Source organism: Lissotriton vulgaris, chromosome 3_1, assembly GCF_964263255.1.
Source record: "Lissotriton vulgaris chromosome 3_1, aLisVul1.2, whole genome shotgun sequence".
Taxonomy (NCBI): Eukaryota; Metazoa; Chordata; class Amphibia; order Caudata; family Salamandridae; genus Lissotriton; species Lissotriton vulgaris.
In genome coordinates, this window is record NC_141689.1 from 362,631,104 (window position 1) to 362,648,835 (window position 17,732).

Here is a 17,732-nt window from a genome sequence, read left to right on the forward strand (position 1 = left end):
TAATAATGTAAAAAGAATTTTAAAATACATATAATTTTACAAATATTGAATAAAAATATTAAAACAAAATTAAAACTAATACATATACATTTAAAATAAATAAAACACTTAATAATTTCATGTAATTTTAATTTTTTTCATGTAATTTATTTGATTTAATGTAATATTTTTTTGTTTTTACCCTGTACGCCTGTACCCCAAAAACCCCAAACTGACCCTGAACCCTAAAAATATCCCTGTACCCCAAAAACCCAAAACTGACCCTGAAACCTAAAAATACCCCTTTACCCAAAAACTGAAAACTGACCCTGAACCCTAAAAATACCCCTTTACCCATGAACTGAAAACTGACCCAGAACCCTAAAAATACCCCTTTACCCAAAAACTGAAAACTGACCCAGAACCCTAAAAATACCCCTTTACCCAAAAACTGAAAACTGACCCTGAACCCTAAAAATACCCCTTTACCCAAAAACTGAAAACTGACCCTGAACCCTAAAAATACCCCTTTACCCATGAACTGAAAACTGACCCTGAACCCTAAAAATACCCCTTTACCCAAAAACTGAAAACTGACCCAGAACCCTAAAAATACCCCTTTACCCAAAAACTGAAAACTGACCCTGAACCCTAAAAATACTCCTTTACCCAAAATTAATTAATATTATTTAATTACCAATTAATTATTAATTAACAATAACAATAAAGTAAATATATTAGCACATTTGCTGTAATTAATTTAATTTAATAATTAATATTATTTTTCCCAATTAATTAATTAAGAATAACAATAAATTATATATAAAAAATTACTATAATTAATGTAATTAAATAATTAATATTAATTAATTACCAACTAATTAATAATTATAAATATGTACAAAATTATATTAATTAATTAACTAATTAATAGAAATTAATTACCAATTAATTATTAATTAAAATATGTACACACATATATCAATTAATTATTATTAAATTACTTCCCACCCTATTCCCCTATAAACCCATAACCCGCTACAGAACATATTTATCAATTAATCAATTAATTAAAAATAATTAAAAATTATTTCTCAATTAATTAATTAATAATAACTACTAATTAATAATTAATTTAACATAATTGAATTACTTCCCACCCTATTCCCCTATAAACCCACAACCCGCTACAGTAGTAAAAGACAATATTTAATTAAATTACATTAAAAATAAATAATAAAACATAATAAATACAATATATATACACTAAATTTATTTAAAAATTGATATTAGTAACATCGAAGTTATTAATTTCGATATTATTGACATCGATTTTTACAACTTCGATATTACTGATATCATACTAATATCGATATTAAGACTGTCGATATAACTTACCTTCGATATTTTGTCCCATCGATATTTAAACTTCGATATTTTTTTATATTGATATTTAAAAATCGATATTTTGTCTGTGTACCGCAGGCCAGCTACGGTGTTGGGAAGACTTGCAAAACAGTACCTTTAGAAATGTAGGGCATCGGCGACCTCTCGATGAGCTTCGATGAGCCGGCATCGGCAGGCGTTGGTTCCAGAAGTCGGTCCAGATTGAACTCCTCGCCTATTAAGTCAGGAACGCCAGCAGGTGCCTGGTGTTGCGGTGCGAAGGACAGTACTGCGGCGTGAGGTGGCCTTCGACACGGTGCAGGCTGCAGCTCAGTGATAGTCGCCAGTGGCGTCGGTGAGACCAGGTCTGCGGTGCAAAGAGATGCGGTGCTCATCGTGGTGCTGGCAGGTCACGGTGCAAGAAGCGTCGTCATCGTTGCTGAGGCGCTGTTGTCGGCCGATGAACTGGAGTCAATGGCACCGGCGTCGATAGGCCAAGGCTGCGGTGTGGGATGAGGACGGTGCATCATGTAACTTACGAGCGGTGCAGTCAAACTACGGTGCATGCAGCGGCATCGATGTTGGCGCGGAGCATCGTCGCCAGGGATACCAAGGTGTCGTCGTGAAGGGAAGTGGTGTGAAGTGCGGTGTCCACATGTTCAGGTGCAAGCAGCGACTCGGTGGCGGCATCGGGTGGCATTGTCGGTGATACCCGGGTTGCAGTGTGGCATGCAGCCTGTCTTTCGAGTGACCACAGCACATACTAGGATTGTTGATGTTTTTATGGAATGAATTTTTACAATTAATTGCAAAATTGTTTGCAAACAGAAAGTTATGTAATTCTTTTTATTAAATAATGTGATTTTTATAAATCGTTTATAGTATTAAGCTTCTTTTTAGAAAAGTTTTTTATTGTATCATGCAGTAGAGTTCTAATACATGGGATTTGATTGATAATAATCAATTTGTCCGCCAAGGGATCCTTTGATTCAACTTTTTAATAGTAGTCCAATCCCCTGGTCGGTTAAAGGGGTTTTTGCTACAATTCAGCCCAGCCCTGACTCACCTAGACTCTCTGGAGCCCCTGTTACTCCAAAGTCAGGCAGTCAATACACATCCTAGCAGAGGCACAGAGGACGGCTAAGCAAGAAAATACCTGCTCTCTAAAAATTGTTTTTTCAAACACAGAATGTAAAAATCCCCTTTACTAAAAGAGGCATCTTTAGATTCTGAGTTCAGGCATACTAAACTTTATTTTCCTATCTGGTCCCAATGGGAAGTTATATTTGTAAGATGTTATAAATTAACTCCCATGCTTTCCTATGGGCCAGATAACCTTGCAATAGTGAAAAACAAAATTGGTAGTATTTCACTATCAGCCATGTCCTACCTTCACATACACTGCACCCTGCCCACAGGGGTATCTTGGGACTACCTTAGGGGTGACTCATGTAAGAAAAGGGAAGGCTAGGACCTGGCAAGTTGGTGCACTTACCAGGTTGACATGACATTACTAGACTGCACACAGATAATGCAGAGGAGATCTGAGTTACATTTATAGGCTGCTTATGTGGATGGCACAATGAGTGCTCCAGGCCCAGTAGGAGCATTTGATTTACAGGCCCTGGGCACAAACAGCGCACAATACTAGGGACTGACTAGTAAATCAAATATACCAATCATAGAAACACCAATGCATAATACAATTTACACAGAGAGCATATGCACTTTAGCACTGACCAGCAGTGATAACGTGCCCAGAGTCCTACAATCAACACAAACAGGTCAGGAAAAAATATGAGGAAGAAGCAAAAAGTTTGTGAATAACCCTGCAAAAAGGGCAATTTCCAACAGGTGTCTTTGGATTTGTAACAAAAAATCCTAACTTGTGGTGAAGTCTAATTTTAACTTACAATTGTGAAAAAAGCCACTTTTATAAAGTTAAAGACACACACAATTGAAGGACGGAATGCAGAAAAAATCGAAACATTCACCCCCAGTCATGAGATGTTAGTTAAATCCATCATTCTTTTGCGAACCATGCCATTCCAGTTTAAACTTGGCCATATGCAAATCAGTCTTGACCCTGTGACTCATGAGAACAGTACAGCCTGAACTGCCAAGCCAGGTACTCCCTGGACCGGAAACAAGCATCCTAGGACCGGTTTACGGGTTTCACCCCTCAGCAGCCAGGATAGCTTGAATCCAGTGGCACAGGTAGTCTGAGACCCAGTCTGGGCATAACTGGCGCACTTTGGGCAAGAACGCAAAAGACACACAATTGATGGATGGAATGCAGAGCAAATCCAAAACATTCACCCCCAGTCAAGAGATCCTGGTTAAATCCATTGTTCTTTTGCTCACCATGCCATCCAAGTTTAGACCTGGCCATAGGAAAATCAGTCTTAACCCTGTGCCTCATGGGAATAGTCCAGCCCGAACTGCCAATCCAGGTCCTCCCTGGACTGGAAACAAGCATCCTATGACCGGTTTCGGGGTTTCACACCTCATCAGCCAGGATAGCTTGAATTCAGTGGCACAGTGACCCGGGACCCACGTCTTGGCATACCCGGCGCACTTAGGGTGAGAAAGCAAAAGGCACACAATTGATACACGGAATACAGCACAAATCAAAACATTCACCTCCAGTCAAGAGATCTGGGTTAAATCCATTGATCTTTTGCTCACCATGCCATCCCACTTTAGACCTGGCCATATGCAAATCAATCTTGGCCATGTGCCTCATGGGCAGTACTCGCTGGCCTGTTCTCATTGGGCGCAGGGTCAAGACTGTTTGCATATGGCTAGGTTCAAACTGGAATAGCATGGGGAGCAATAAAACAATGGATTTAGGGCCAGATCTCTGTATTGGGGTGAATGTATGACATTGTTCTGCATTCTGTTCATCAATTGTTCTTTTTGCATTTGGGACCCCGAGTGGGACGGGTATGCCCAGATGTGTGTCCTGTGCTCTCCATGCCACTGGAGTCAAGCTAACCTGGCTGATGAGGGGTGATACCCTGAAACCAGTCCTAGGATGCTTGTTTCCAGTCCTGGCAGGACCTGGCCTGGCAGTTCGGGCTGGACTGTTCCCATCGGGTGCAAGGTCAAGACTGATTTGCATATGGCTGAGCTCAGACTGGAATGGCATGGGGAGCAAAAAACGATGGATGTAGGCCCAGATCTCCGTACTGGGGTGAATGTATGACATTGTTCTGCATTCTGTCTATCAATTGTTCTTTTTGCATTTGTCACCCCGAGTGGGACGGGTATGCCTAGACGTGGGTCTCGTGCTCCCCATGGCACTGGAGTCAATCTACCCTGGCTGATGAGGGGTGATACCCCGAAACCAGTCCTAGGATGTCTGTTTCCAGTCCAGGGAGGATCTGGTCTGGCAGTTCGGGCTGGACTGCTCCCAATGGGCGCAGGGTCAAGATTGATTTGCATATGGCTGGGTTCAAACTGGAATGGCATGGGGAGCAAACAACGATGGATTTAGGCCCAGATCTCGGTACTGGGGTGAATGTATGACATTGTTCTGCATTCTGTTCATCAATTGTTCTTTTTGCATGTGTGACCCCGAGTGGGACGGGTATGCCCAGATGTGTGTCCTGTGCTCTCCATGCCACTAGAGTCAAGCTAACCTGGCTGATGAGGGGTGATACCCTGAAACCAGTCCTAGGATGCTTGTTTCCAGTTTCCAGTCCAGGCAGGACCTGGCCTGGCAGTTCTGGCTGGACTGTTCCCATTGGCTGCAAGGTCAAGACTGATTTGCATATGGCTGAGTTCAGACTGGAATGGCATGGGGAGCAAAAAATGATGGATTCAGGCCCAGATCTCTGTACTGGGGTGAATGTATGACATTAATCTCATTCTGTCCATCAATTGGTCTTTTTGCATTTGTCACCATGAGTGTGACGGGTATGCCCAGACGTGGGTCTTGTGCTCTCCATACCACTGGAGTCAAGCTATCCTGGCTGATGAGGGGTGATACCCCAAAACTGGTCCTAGGATGCTTGTTTCCAGTCCAGGCAGGACCTGACCTGGTGATTCGGACTGAACAGTTCCCATTGGGCGCAGGGTCAAGACTGATTTGCATATGGCTGGGTTCAAACTGAAATGGCATGGGGAGAAAAAAAAACAATGGATTGAAGTCTAGATCTCTGTCCTGGGTTGAATATAAGACATTGTTTTGCATTCTGTCCATCAATTGTTCTTTTTGCACTTTTATAAAGTTGGCATTTCCCTGCCTTAGCCTTTTAGTGCCTGTATCCTGCCACTGGGTCTCAAGACTAGGTGCAGCTGACAGTTGGGCGTTCTGTATTCCTCCTAGAAAGCCACACACACTAGGGAGCCTAGGCGTGCCTGGATGGACCATTACTGGCAGGTTGGGAGGGTGGAGATGGGCACAGACCTACTTACACTTAATTAGGATTTGTCTTGCCTTCACACAAAGGGCAGCATATCCCTGTAGTTAGTCTGGAGTCAGGTCAGGGAAGGAAGGATGCCCGAGAACATCAAAGGGAAATCTCAAGAGCTTCTCCCACCTTCCAGAGAAAGGGCACCAGGTATAAATATTGAACCTCAGACACCACCTCTTCAGTAAACGGCTGGACCAGTGGATACTCTGACAAGAAGAAGGACTGCTGTGCTGCTGAAAGGAGTACCACTACTGGACTGCTGCTCTGGTGGACCTGATGCCTTTCTGTGCTGACCTGCTGCCCTTTCACCGGGGTAAGAAGGACTGGACCTGCATCTATTGAACCCAGGACTCCAAAGTGACTCCAAGGGCTAGGTGGCTGTCCTACTGACTAGAGCCTCCGGGACAAAAGGCACCAAATACCTTAAACACAGCACCTGGACTCTGCCGTCTGCAAGCCTACCCTGCCAAGTGGTGCCCCCATCCCAATCCTGGCCTATTGGAAGTGAGCATAAGGTGAATCCTATGAGACTGACACATGTACTCTTCGGCTCAACTTTGAGCAGACCTGATGCATTGCCGCTGACATGTGTGCCAGTTCAGTCGCCAACACCCACATTGCATCGCATACCATCGCCTCATTAGAACCATTGCTGTGCATTGTATCTGCCACACAGACCCTTGCATCCCTTGTTGATGGCAGCCTTGACACCGCTGCTGGACTCTGCAATCAGGCTCACAGCTCCTCAGAACCAATGCCTCGCCCCAACTGTGAGCCACATCCTCACCGCTGAACTCCGCCTCACAATCCCACGCAGACAGGATCCTCAACTATGACGCAGGACCTTGAACTGCAGCATCATCACATTTTGGAACCAATGCATCGCTTTGGCTGCATGACATATGTTTTGGCTGCATGACTTATGTTTGACGTGGATCCTCGCAATGATCAAAGGGCCTGATGAGGTCCGCATAGCCAACCCACATTTTGTCCCAGTCCAGTGCGACCAGATATCCACAGTTGGGACTTAGTGATTGTTGGCGCTGTTTTTACTAAAATCTTTTAACCTCTATCTCTCTGGTTCTACTTATTGTATTTTTGGCATTGTGGTCTTGATTTTTTATTTAATAAATTACTCAATTTTTTTAAACTCGTGTGGGATCCTTATGTGGTGTTACTGTTTGAAGTGTTAAAGACTTCACACATTGACTCTGAGTTAAGTCTGACTGCTTTGCTCCAAGCTCCAAGGGTTGAGCACTGGTTCATCTAGAGTTTGCTTGTGACTTCACCCTGAGAAGAATTGTGGTTGCTGCTTGAGAAGGGTTTCGCCCACCTCACCATTTAACCCAATTTCTTACTTAGATCACTTGCTGGTAATATCATCACTCTGATTCTACTTCCAGTTTTTTCAGGCCTTACAAACCTACCAACAGGAATGCTGTATGTGCAGAATTAGAGAACAACACAATTGCCAATACTGAGACTCGCTTAAATAGCTATTCAAGGTCAATTCATGAAAGAAAGCATGAAATTGTGCTTTAAGAATTGCAATTGACTCCAAAGTGCATTATTCGGCAAACATTTAATTTTTTAAATAGTTTTTTTCAAAGAGCAACATTTTTAGTTGTGCACTTCCGTACATATGAATAAACACTCATTTGAAAAAGAAACAAAGTATAATGACACGCTACAACAATTACCTCACCATACCGTTGGCCAATTCAACACTCATATCACATTCATACAAACACTCATCCTAAAGAAAAAATTATAAAGCAAAGTCGCTTTAACACAATGACATATATACTTGAACAGTCAAAGTTTTGCTAATACACAAATTTCTATTAGTTCAGTTTATCACGGAAAAGATTTACAAAGTACACAAACCTGGTCCCTATACACATAAAGACAGATTGTCGCAACGTTCCAGGTGCCATTTTGTCCCCTCGCACTGAGGTGCGAGACATGATGCATCACCTTCCCTGCAACCCCTTTGTTTGCATTGCGTTACGCATCTCAGGTAGTTTTGTGAACAGTCACGCATCCATAGATTACTATGGTACAAGTCCTTGAACTCTTTTTAAAGTCATATTTTTCACTGTGTGTGTTGGATTTTTGTCGTATTGGTCTTGTGTAGTTTAGATAAAGATACTTTATTTTTCTAAACTGCTGTGGTGTCCATTTGTGGTGTTTTGACAGTGGTACTGTGAGTATTGCTACAAATACTTTACACATTGACCTTGGGATAAGCCTGTCTGCTCGTTCCAAGCTACCAAGGGGGTGAGCAGGGGTTTTCTAAAGTGTGTACCCCCTTACCCTGACTAGAAGCAAGGGTCCCTATTTAGACAAAGGTGCCTACCTCTGCCACTGAAGACCCCCAGTTCTAACACCCCCCAAGATCAATGCCGCTTACCACTGGGTCTCTCCTGGTCCAGGCCACCAGTGGTTCCAGCGCTAGGGCGAATAGCATCGGGGATAAGGGACACCCTTGACGCATCCCCCTATGCAGCATGAAAGCCCTGGATATTACCCTGTTGACCATAACACATGCCATAGGAGCAGTATACAATAGCCGGATCCATTTTTGCAGTTATGGGCCTATGCCCACCTTCTCTAGCACCGCAAAGAGGTAGGGCCATTCGATGCTATCGATTGCCATTCTTGCATCTAACAAAAGGAATGCAGCTGGGACATCAGGTTGCCTTTAAGTCATATGCATGACTCCAAACAAGCGTCTTAGGTTGAGCCTCGTACTCCCGTGTGGCATAAAACCAGATTGATCTGGGTGGACCAGGGACTGGATAAGGGGGCCCAAGCGATTTAATTAGGTTCATTTTTATTTTGTAAAGCACACATATTGGGGTGCGTGGTTCTCTTACAAGTATATTTATCAGGCAGAGAAACACCCTTTGTTCAAAGTGAGCTCCAAGCTGGGTACAATGAAGTGTGAAATCCTCCTGAAGCAGGAATTCAGGACAGACAAAGGACAGGCCTGGCCTATATGCTTTCTCTCCTTGAAAAACAGGACCTGCAGTCCCAACTCTCACCCTTGGCATCTACCAAGTGACAGTGCTCAGGAAGACTAATCTGCATCTTCTTGTTAAACAAAAGGCCTCTTGGTATGTCTAAAAGTAGCATAGTCTTGCCCTCCTCACTTCAATGTCTGAGTTTCCTCTTTCCAGCTACAGGAACACAGACAACACATTTCCAATGTCTGGCACTCCATCCTCATCACTGACGTCTGCCATGCTAAATTACGGGCATCCAAATAGATCCCACGTTACTTTGGTAATTGCTACTGTTAGGCAAATTTTAAGGATAAGCATCAGGAGACATCTGCTCCAGCATTTGAGGAATCTTTTTTCTGATGTTTGCATGAGATGTTTGCATTACTTACCCTGTATAGTCTCTCTACTTTTAACTTGAGATTATTGCTTCAATCTAGTCCAGTTTAAAGCTCTCAATAATTCCTTATATGTGCATCCTGCCATTCACTTCTGGTCCTGAGATGATCAGCAGGCCTTGCAAAGGTCTAGGAGTAACCTGGTAGTGGATATACTGTTCGTCTGATTATAGGGCCTATCAAACAAGTACTTAATATACCGCTATCTCACATGCAAATAACGATGTTTCTTTCTACAGCTTTGTATCCCCAAATGCATGTTTTCTAAAGCGTCTAAAACCCTGCATGAACATTTTAACATTGACTTAAAATCCTGATTGTCACCTCTCCTTTGAATGACACTCTCCTTACTTTCCATCGTCTGCGTGCCTCCTCTCTGAATGCAGTCTACTCTAAATCATATGCATATTCGTATTAATCTCTATTATTGTATTTCGCAAATTATCCAACCTCATCTCAAAGATCACAACCTACTGCGAAAGTCATACCCTGCAGCATAGCAAAACCAAATGTCCTCTAGCTCAGCTCAGCGATTAGTACCATCAACTGTCTGCATGGACTCAGAGCCCCCAATAGTGATCACACCTAACCCCTACTAATGTAATACATCACAAAGGCACTGGAGTAACCACATGGAAGGGTCTTTTTCAGAGCACAAGACTAATCACAAAAACCCATAACCAGTGGATTAAACTAATCTAGGGTTCTGGAGCTGGTTGTTGCCCAGTGTAACAGGCTGCAATGCCTTGCCAGCAGTAGTAAATGTTATAACAAAACACTATAGAATTCCCAGTAAAGGCTGTCCTCGCCTACCTTTTTCAAGATCTCTGTCTGAATAAATCCATTCTTTACAGGCCCTTAATGTCTGTAGATTTAGTTGGTTGGAGACAATAAAAATATTTAGCTTCTTTTGGAGTCCTCATTTCAACCGTAGTGACAGGTTTTTTTTTTGTACACAGCTGCTCTCTTGCATAGTCTATCAGGATGTTGTTTCATATACTGGTCGAGGTGTTTGTCATTTATCACATAGTTTTGTGGAATAATATTCTTAGCTCATTCATTGGCCACAAGCTATAAGATATGCTGGCAAAACTCACAGGTCTGGCTTTATTGTACTAACACATAGAGACATCATTAGCACCTGCCAGTATCTGCATGTGCTAGCTCATTAGATCCAGACCTGTGGACTGTGGAAAAAACAATGGGAAATAAACATAAATATTAAGTGAATAGGAAAGAAAGAGGTGCAAGAAATAGATGACAAATAATATGCAAAAATCCTAGGGGGGATAACATAATGGGAAAATAAACATAAATTAGGTCAAAAAGGAAAAACAGAGGTTAAAAATAATGGGGAAGACAGAGCGGCAAAATGTACTCATGAGTCTTGACTAAAACATAAAATGTTTGTTGTAGTGAACAATCAAAGCAATCCATATAGGAGATAATTAATATATTGTGTTATGATTCAGAGTAATTTTGAGATGTAGAATAGTCTCTCCTGCATTGCAATGCTAGCACGCCATTGGAGGATGAATGATACAATGAACAGAAAAGTAAATTGAGGAGAAAGGGAACAGTCCTCTGGGTGGTGCCAAATCCCATTCTATGTATATTTTAAGGCAGAGTTCTCCAAAGTCGGTCCTGTAGAAGGATCCATTCCAGATTTTTAAGATAACTACATTTATCTAAATGGGGATAGGCTAAAACTCTGGCATGGATCTGGCCCCTCCAGGACTGACTTTGGAGAACCCTGTTTTACGGAATTGTTAAAAAAAAGACCCTGCAGACAACTGCGCTGACAAGCCAGACCTATATGATGACATGCCTTCATTTTAAAAAAAAGTTAAAATATGGCTTACTGCCCATTTTTATACAGCTACTAGATTGCTAAATGTAGGAGTAACCAGGGCTTAATTCTAGCTGGTGGTTGCAGTTGGGCCACTTGCACTCTTTATTGGAAACCAGGACCTTTTTTAATCATCAGACTTTCATACGCAACAAAGGAGAAAGGCAGCAAAGGAGATTAAAAAGTTCAAGAGCAAGATGGAAAAGCAGTGCCAAAAGAAGCAAGAGGGAATGAAAAAGATCCTGCTTGTGGGAGACAAATTGGCAGTGAAAGTGTTTTGGTGGAAAAAAAGGAGCATGAGGTAAAATCCAGACTATACATCCTTGTTATTTGGCAACCTTGACATTTATCACCTCCAAAGTGGAACACAAAGCATTTGTCCTTCTCATATTCGGTGCCTGCCTCAGGCATGAGAACTGGTGTTAATTTTAGGATCTCAGATGGGCTGAAGGGTTGGCCAATCAGATTGCAAGGAACAAAGACTATCATAAACAGGCACGAGGCAATCTACGCTCTGGCTGCTTTTGCATTTTGTGGCTGTGTTGTTTGATACTAGGATGAAGAATGGTTCCATCCGTGGGAGAATGCTTACACGCAGCAGAACAAGCATGGCTCTGCTGCTCCAATCTACCAGAGCCTCGCCATTATTTTACTCAGCTTTTAGGAGCAAATCAAAACTCAAATATTGAGGACAACTATGACAATCATTGCCTTACCCATTGCCCATTCGCTGCACACTAGGGATATCCACAAATTTTCTCGGGCATAATTTTGTTGTGCGCCTACAATCTCTTTCATCTGAATTGTCTTTACAGTCATTTTCACCATTGCATTCCAAACTTCTGGCGATGCAGCGACCTGTTTTGAAACAACACATCCAAATATGTATTTATATTACAACTATGAAAGTGACTATACACAGGAGCTTGGTAGCTTAGCTATGAAATATTCAGTGACACAATTTTTAGATCGAGCCTGGGCAGCGCATGCGCTGCTCTGTGAGGCATGCTGTATTCAGGTATGAACTTGTAGCTCCGCCCACTCTCCGTCCATATTTTTCATTGGCATGTGTCATTGTTCTTTAGAAACTGTGGCTTTTCATTGGTCAATAGGTTTAGCAGTCCGTCCTTAGTACGGCCTTGTTTCATTTTGTAACCTCCCATGAGGACAACCCCTGTTCCAAGTGTTATTACTCAGTAGGCTATAATTACAGCCTCCTAGCACTATTTGCTTAAATGGTTTTCGACATGCTGTCACCCACAATGCTTTAATTTTTATTTTCTTAGTACGCCACGCAACGCTCATACAGTGGCGGCCGTGCCTTTGATTTATTTGCAGCGCCGAACAGGGACGCAAGTTTTTTTTTACTATTTCTTTACTTTTTTTTTTAACACTGCCCCATGCATCGCTTTTACATCAATAGAGACTGCACCCCTTTCCTTAGACGAGCTGTGTCTAAAGAAAGGGGCACAGCCATCTTTAAAGTGAAACCGCCGCATGGGGCGCCTTTACAAAAAAAGCATTTGTTTGTCAAGTTGACAAACAAATGCTTTTTTTTGGAAAAGCTTCCTATACCATACTTTCAATTTAATGGCACCTGCGCTCCTTTCGTTAGACACTGCTCGTCTAAGGAAAGGGGCACAGCCAACTTTAAAGTGAAAGCGCCGCATGGCTGCTTTTTTCAAACAAGCATTTGCAATGCAATAGGTCTTGCATTTACGAGAGTGCCATTATCAAACCATACAGTGTAAACACCCCGGCACTGTCACAGCATCAACTTTTTTTTTTAATTAATGACTTTTTCACAACCATTTTATGAATGAGTTTGTATTTGTGAGGCCAGTAAAAATATATATACCTTGGAAATGTAGAGTGACTTATTTCTACTATAAAAAAATGTAACATGCTACAATTGAACAGAGATGCAGCCCAATTACTGGAAAGTGCATTTAGTTGTTGCAGACATAATAGAAATTATTGTGGGTGTGCAGATGCAGGTTAGAACATTGTGTGGAATCACTAACTCATTATTGTAGAGTTTAGAGAGCAACTCTATGACAAGACTTTCCTGAGCTGACAGAAGCTTTCTATGTGGTTATTTTGACAAAGAAATAAAGAAGCCTGATACCTAACAAATATGCACGACGCACAAATATACTGCACATTCACAGTATTCTAAGTAAAATATCTGCTTCCACCTAAAACACAATTGGTAACTGAAAAAAATCAATCAAAAGTCACTTAGAGTAAGTAGTAGGAAAAAGGTGGAATTAAATGTTTAGATTGAGAATCAGTCATTACCAGATGGATGGCCACTGAAAGAATCAAAGGCAGCCACTTCAACCTGCACCTGGCAAGTGTCTCCATGATATTCTTTTATCATATAATTTTCCTGAAAGTAATTTTGTTACAACTGAAACAAGCACTGGCAAAAACAATGGGGCATTCCTTGACCAGCCGCTGCGGTGATTTTTTAAAATAATTGTGAGTATATTCCACACAACACATGCAACTGCCTAAAAATTGTGGCCATATTCCTCTAATAAAAATGTAATTTTTGCGTGTATGTGTACACCTGGGATCAGGGAAAATGACAAGCGAGGCAATAGCCGAGGTTCACTCAGAAAAGTGGTTGTGATCCCTAAAGTGATAGGGAGCACACAGTGTTGTTTAAATGCCCCTCACACACCAACAGGCCCCTTGGTGTCATGCTTCATCATCGGGGCCTTCGCACCCCTCTACGGAATGCGGCGTGCTACGACTTACGGCTACGTAGGAGCACTTGGTAGTGAACTATGTGAGGGTGTGTGTTTTTAGGGAAGAGATGTGAGTAAGTGAGGTGAGGTGAAAAAAGTGAGGTTAAAAAATACCTGGCTCATAGGAAAAAATTGTTTATTATGTCCTCGGCTGGTATTATTAAAAAGGTGCAAGGTGCGGTTGATAATATACGTATTAGGGTATATCAACCTAAAAGTGTCAACATGTTTCGGGGTACAACGACCCCTTCTTCAGGACAAGGATATGCACATTATCCTCACCTTACTCACATGAGATGTCAAAGTGTATTCTGCAAAAAAAGACTAGGTGAAATGTACCTAACAATGTTATTTAATGGATAAGTTAAGTTGCGCCCAATTGGCGTTGAAGATAACCTGTGGAATAAAGAGACAATATCAACATCACAGTCGGATGTCCAGGAACTGTGAAAAGAGCAATGCTTTCCTAGTATATGGAGGGTAAAAACCAAAATAAGGTTCATGAACCCTGTAAAAGAAGACATAGAAAAAGACACACAGTTAACACAGACATATATCTACATTGTAAATTGCGTTCCCCAGGTGTGGTTATAGAGGGGAGGAAGGAGTTAATGAATGAAGGCTTACTTATAGTTCAAGGTTAGGAGACCTCATGAGCCTTAGCGTGGTATTGGGGGATTCCTTCCTCACTGCTTAGTTAAGCAACCTATAGGATATTAAGGTTGGGTTTTAGGTAAGGTCCACATATCCTAAAAAAAGGTTACAGAATGTTCCTCCTAGATGTGGGAACCCAACTCACGGTTACTGCATAGCCAAATCGCCTGCCTTCCCCTCAACGCTGCTCCGATGAAGTGAGGAGTGAAGTTGGCGGTTTTCTATTTTATACTCCCGGGTTGTCAATTAAGGGAGGTAAATTGGCTAGTTAAGCACGGAAATATGCCCAAATACGGGTGTATTAGGCATACGGAACCGGTATTGCGCGTTGGGAAGGGGTGATCCCATGGCCCCTCACTGATTTACAACAGAGGGTACTAAATAAAGGCTTAGGGTACGTCCCTACTAACAAACCTGACACCTTTCTGCTACACAAGGAAATCCAAGATTTCATTAGAACCATTAAACTGAGGGCTTTCTTCAAACCAACTCCCTGTGGAGGTGTTGGCATTCGAGAAAGCAATCATGCACAAACTCAAAAAACTGGACACTAGGCAGAAGGTGTTCCAGAACATGAGTAAACTTGAGAATGAGGCAATCAGAGAACTAAGACTCAACAAAAACCTAACCATAAAACCTGCAGACAAGGGTGGGGCAGTGGTTATCCAAACTACTACTGGTTATGACAAAGAATGCAGGAGACTCCTCTCTGATAGAAGAAACTATCAGGTACTGATAGAAGATCCCACATAGTCTCTACGAACACAGATCGAGGGAATGATTGAGGAGGCCCTGGCACATGACTGGTTAACCAAAAAAGAATCTGAGTTCCTGGTGCAGAAAAATCCTCGCACCCCCTATTTCTATACTATACCCAAAGTCCACAAGAGTCTTGAAAACCCACCAGGGCGCCCAATTGTGTCCGACATCTCCTCCATCCTCGAACCTCTGTCGAAGTTCGCCGATGCCTTTTTGAGACCCTTGGTGCAAGCAACTGACACATATCTAAGGGATACTAAAGCGGTGCTGCAACTACTACAGAACCACCCCTTTGATCCTGACTCTCAAATGCTTCTGAGCCTTGACGTGGAGAGTCTCTACACGAGCCTCCCACATGATGAGACACTTCTGATTATCGAAGAAGTACTCCACTCTGACCGATGGAAATACCAAACCCCCCGTGGAGTTGTCATGGAATGTATCTCGCTAGCCCTTACCAAAAACTTTTTCGAATACGAAGGCACCCTGTTTTGGCAAAGCCATGGAACCAGCATGGGGAGTACATTTGCTCCGAGCCTGGCGGGACTCTACGTTCACCACCTGGAGTCCTCAAAGATTCTCCACCCCAGCAACCCCTTCAGGGGAAGAATCCATACATGGCGACGATATATTGATGACATTTTGGTGATCTGGGAGGGGGATGGCAATTCAATCACTGAGTTCATGCAATGGCTCAACGACCAGAACTCTTTCTTAAAGTTCACCCACCAAATGTCTAACAGGTCAATGGTTTTTCTGGACCTCAATATCTACCATGAAGCAGGTTTCTTGAAAACCGAGACCCATTTTAAACCCACGGCGAGGAACTGCCTCCTCAGGTTTGACAGTTTCCATCCTCGTCACCTGAGGGAGAACTTGCCATATGGGCAGTTCCTACGCCTACGCCGGAACTGTAGCGATATAGCTAAGTACAAAACTCAGGCTAAGGACTTAAGCATGAAACTGAGACAAAGAAAATACCCTAATCATGTTATTCTCAAGGCTATGAAAAGAGCCAGGACTAACAATCGTGAAGCACTCTTGGAAGATAAGCCTAAAAAAGACGACCAACTGAGCAGAACTGTCTGTGTCACCACTTATAGTCCAGTAACCAACCAAGTACAAAAACTGGTCAACAAACATTGGCGCACACTGACAAGCGGCTCACTGAATTTGGAGAAACCACTGTTTGCCCACAGACGTGGGAGGAATCTAAAGGACATGCTTGTCCATACAAGACCTCCTACACACAAAGTGGAACAGACGAGGTTACAAGGAGTAAAGGGCCATCATCCCTGTGGTAATTGTAACTGTTGTCACCTTACGAAGAAAAGCCAGACTCTAATTTTCACTAATGGTACCAGTTGGGAACAACGTATTTTTACCAACTGTAACAGCAAAAATGTAGTGTACCTTATCACATGTCCTTGCAAAAAGGAATACGTGGGAATGACAGCAAGACAAGTCAAGACAAGGATCAATGAGCATAAAAGTAACATTAGATGCAAAAAAACAACCACTAAAATGGCAGCCCATTTCCTTGAGGACCAACATTGTGTGAATGAGTTACAGTGGACAGTGATTGAACAGCTGCCTACAGAGTCGGGGTTATTTGAAAAAGAACAGCGGTTGGTGTTCCGCCTTGGGACTGACACCTCTGGGCTTAATGACTCTATTCCTTGGAGCCAGCTACGTTGAGTACATAGTGACAACTAATACCTGAGTCACCATGTCCACAGCACAGTCTCCTGACAAACTCCATGCCTGTCTCCTTATGACTTATTGAATAACTTACAGCCATTTATGAGTCAAAATCATGCTAACCTTAGCGCTGATTGTATAGCCCCCATCGTTTATCAATGTGCAGGCTGCTACATATGAGTCAAAATCATGCTAACCCTAGCGTTGATTGTATAGCCCCCAGCTTTTATCACTGTGCAGGGTGTTTCGATCTATGAGAATATATGCACACTTGCAGCCCCAGATGCTGCCCCTCTAATAAGCCAGTTCTACCCGTTTTGCTAACGGGCGAGCGATCACTTTTTGGCCCTAGTTCCATTAAAGAGCCCCATGCCCGGGTTGAATATAAGTCTAGAACCGGCAACCTTTGCCGTACAGTTGGGATCCATGCGCACTAATTCAGAGACGCTAATCCTTAGCGCATGCGCGTCTTTTCAGAATCTCGTATACCGCTCATGCGCATGCGCAGATCCCCCTTCACTAGCTTTTAAAGCGTGTGCATTCTCCTCCAGGAACCGCACCCCTTCCCAACGCGCAATACCGGTTCCGTATGCCTAATACACCCGTATTTGGCCATACTTCCGTGCTTAACTAGCCAATTTACCTCCCTTAATTGACAACCCGGGAGTATAAAATAGAAAACTGCCAACTGCACTCCTCACTTCATCGGAGCAGCGTTGAGGGGAAGGCAGGCGATTTGGCTATGCAGTAACCGTGAGTTGGGTCACCACATCTAGGAGGAGCATTCTGTAACCTTTTTTTAGGATATGTTGACCTTACCTAAA

The 17,732-nt window shown here is 42.7% G+C and overlaps 1 protein-coding gene across 1 annotated transcript in view; it reads right to left on the reverse strand.

Moving 5' to 3' along the window:
* Positions 1-17,732, reverse strand: part of LOC147726456 (complement component C6-like) — a 563,575-nt gene that overhangs the window by 436,842 nt on the left and 109,001 nt on the right. The window contains exon 5 of the mRNA XM_086960580.1: positions 11,755-11,896. Within this exon, the coding sequence (XP_086816706.1) occupies positions 11,755-11,896 (142 nt within the window). The remainder of the gene's footprint in view (positions 1-11,754; positions 11,897-17,732) is intronic.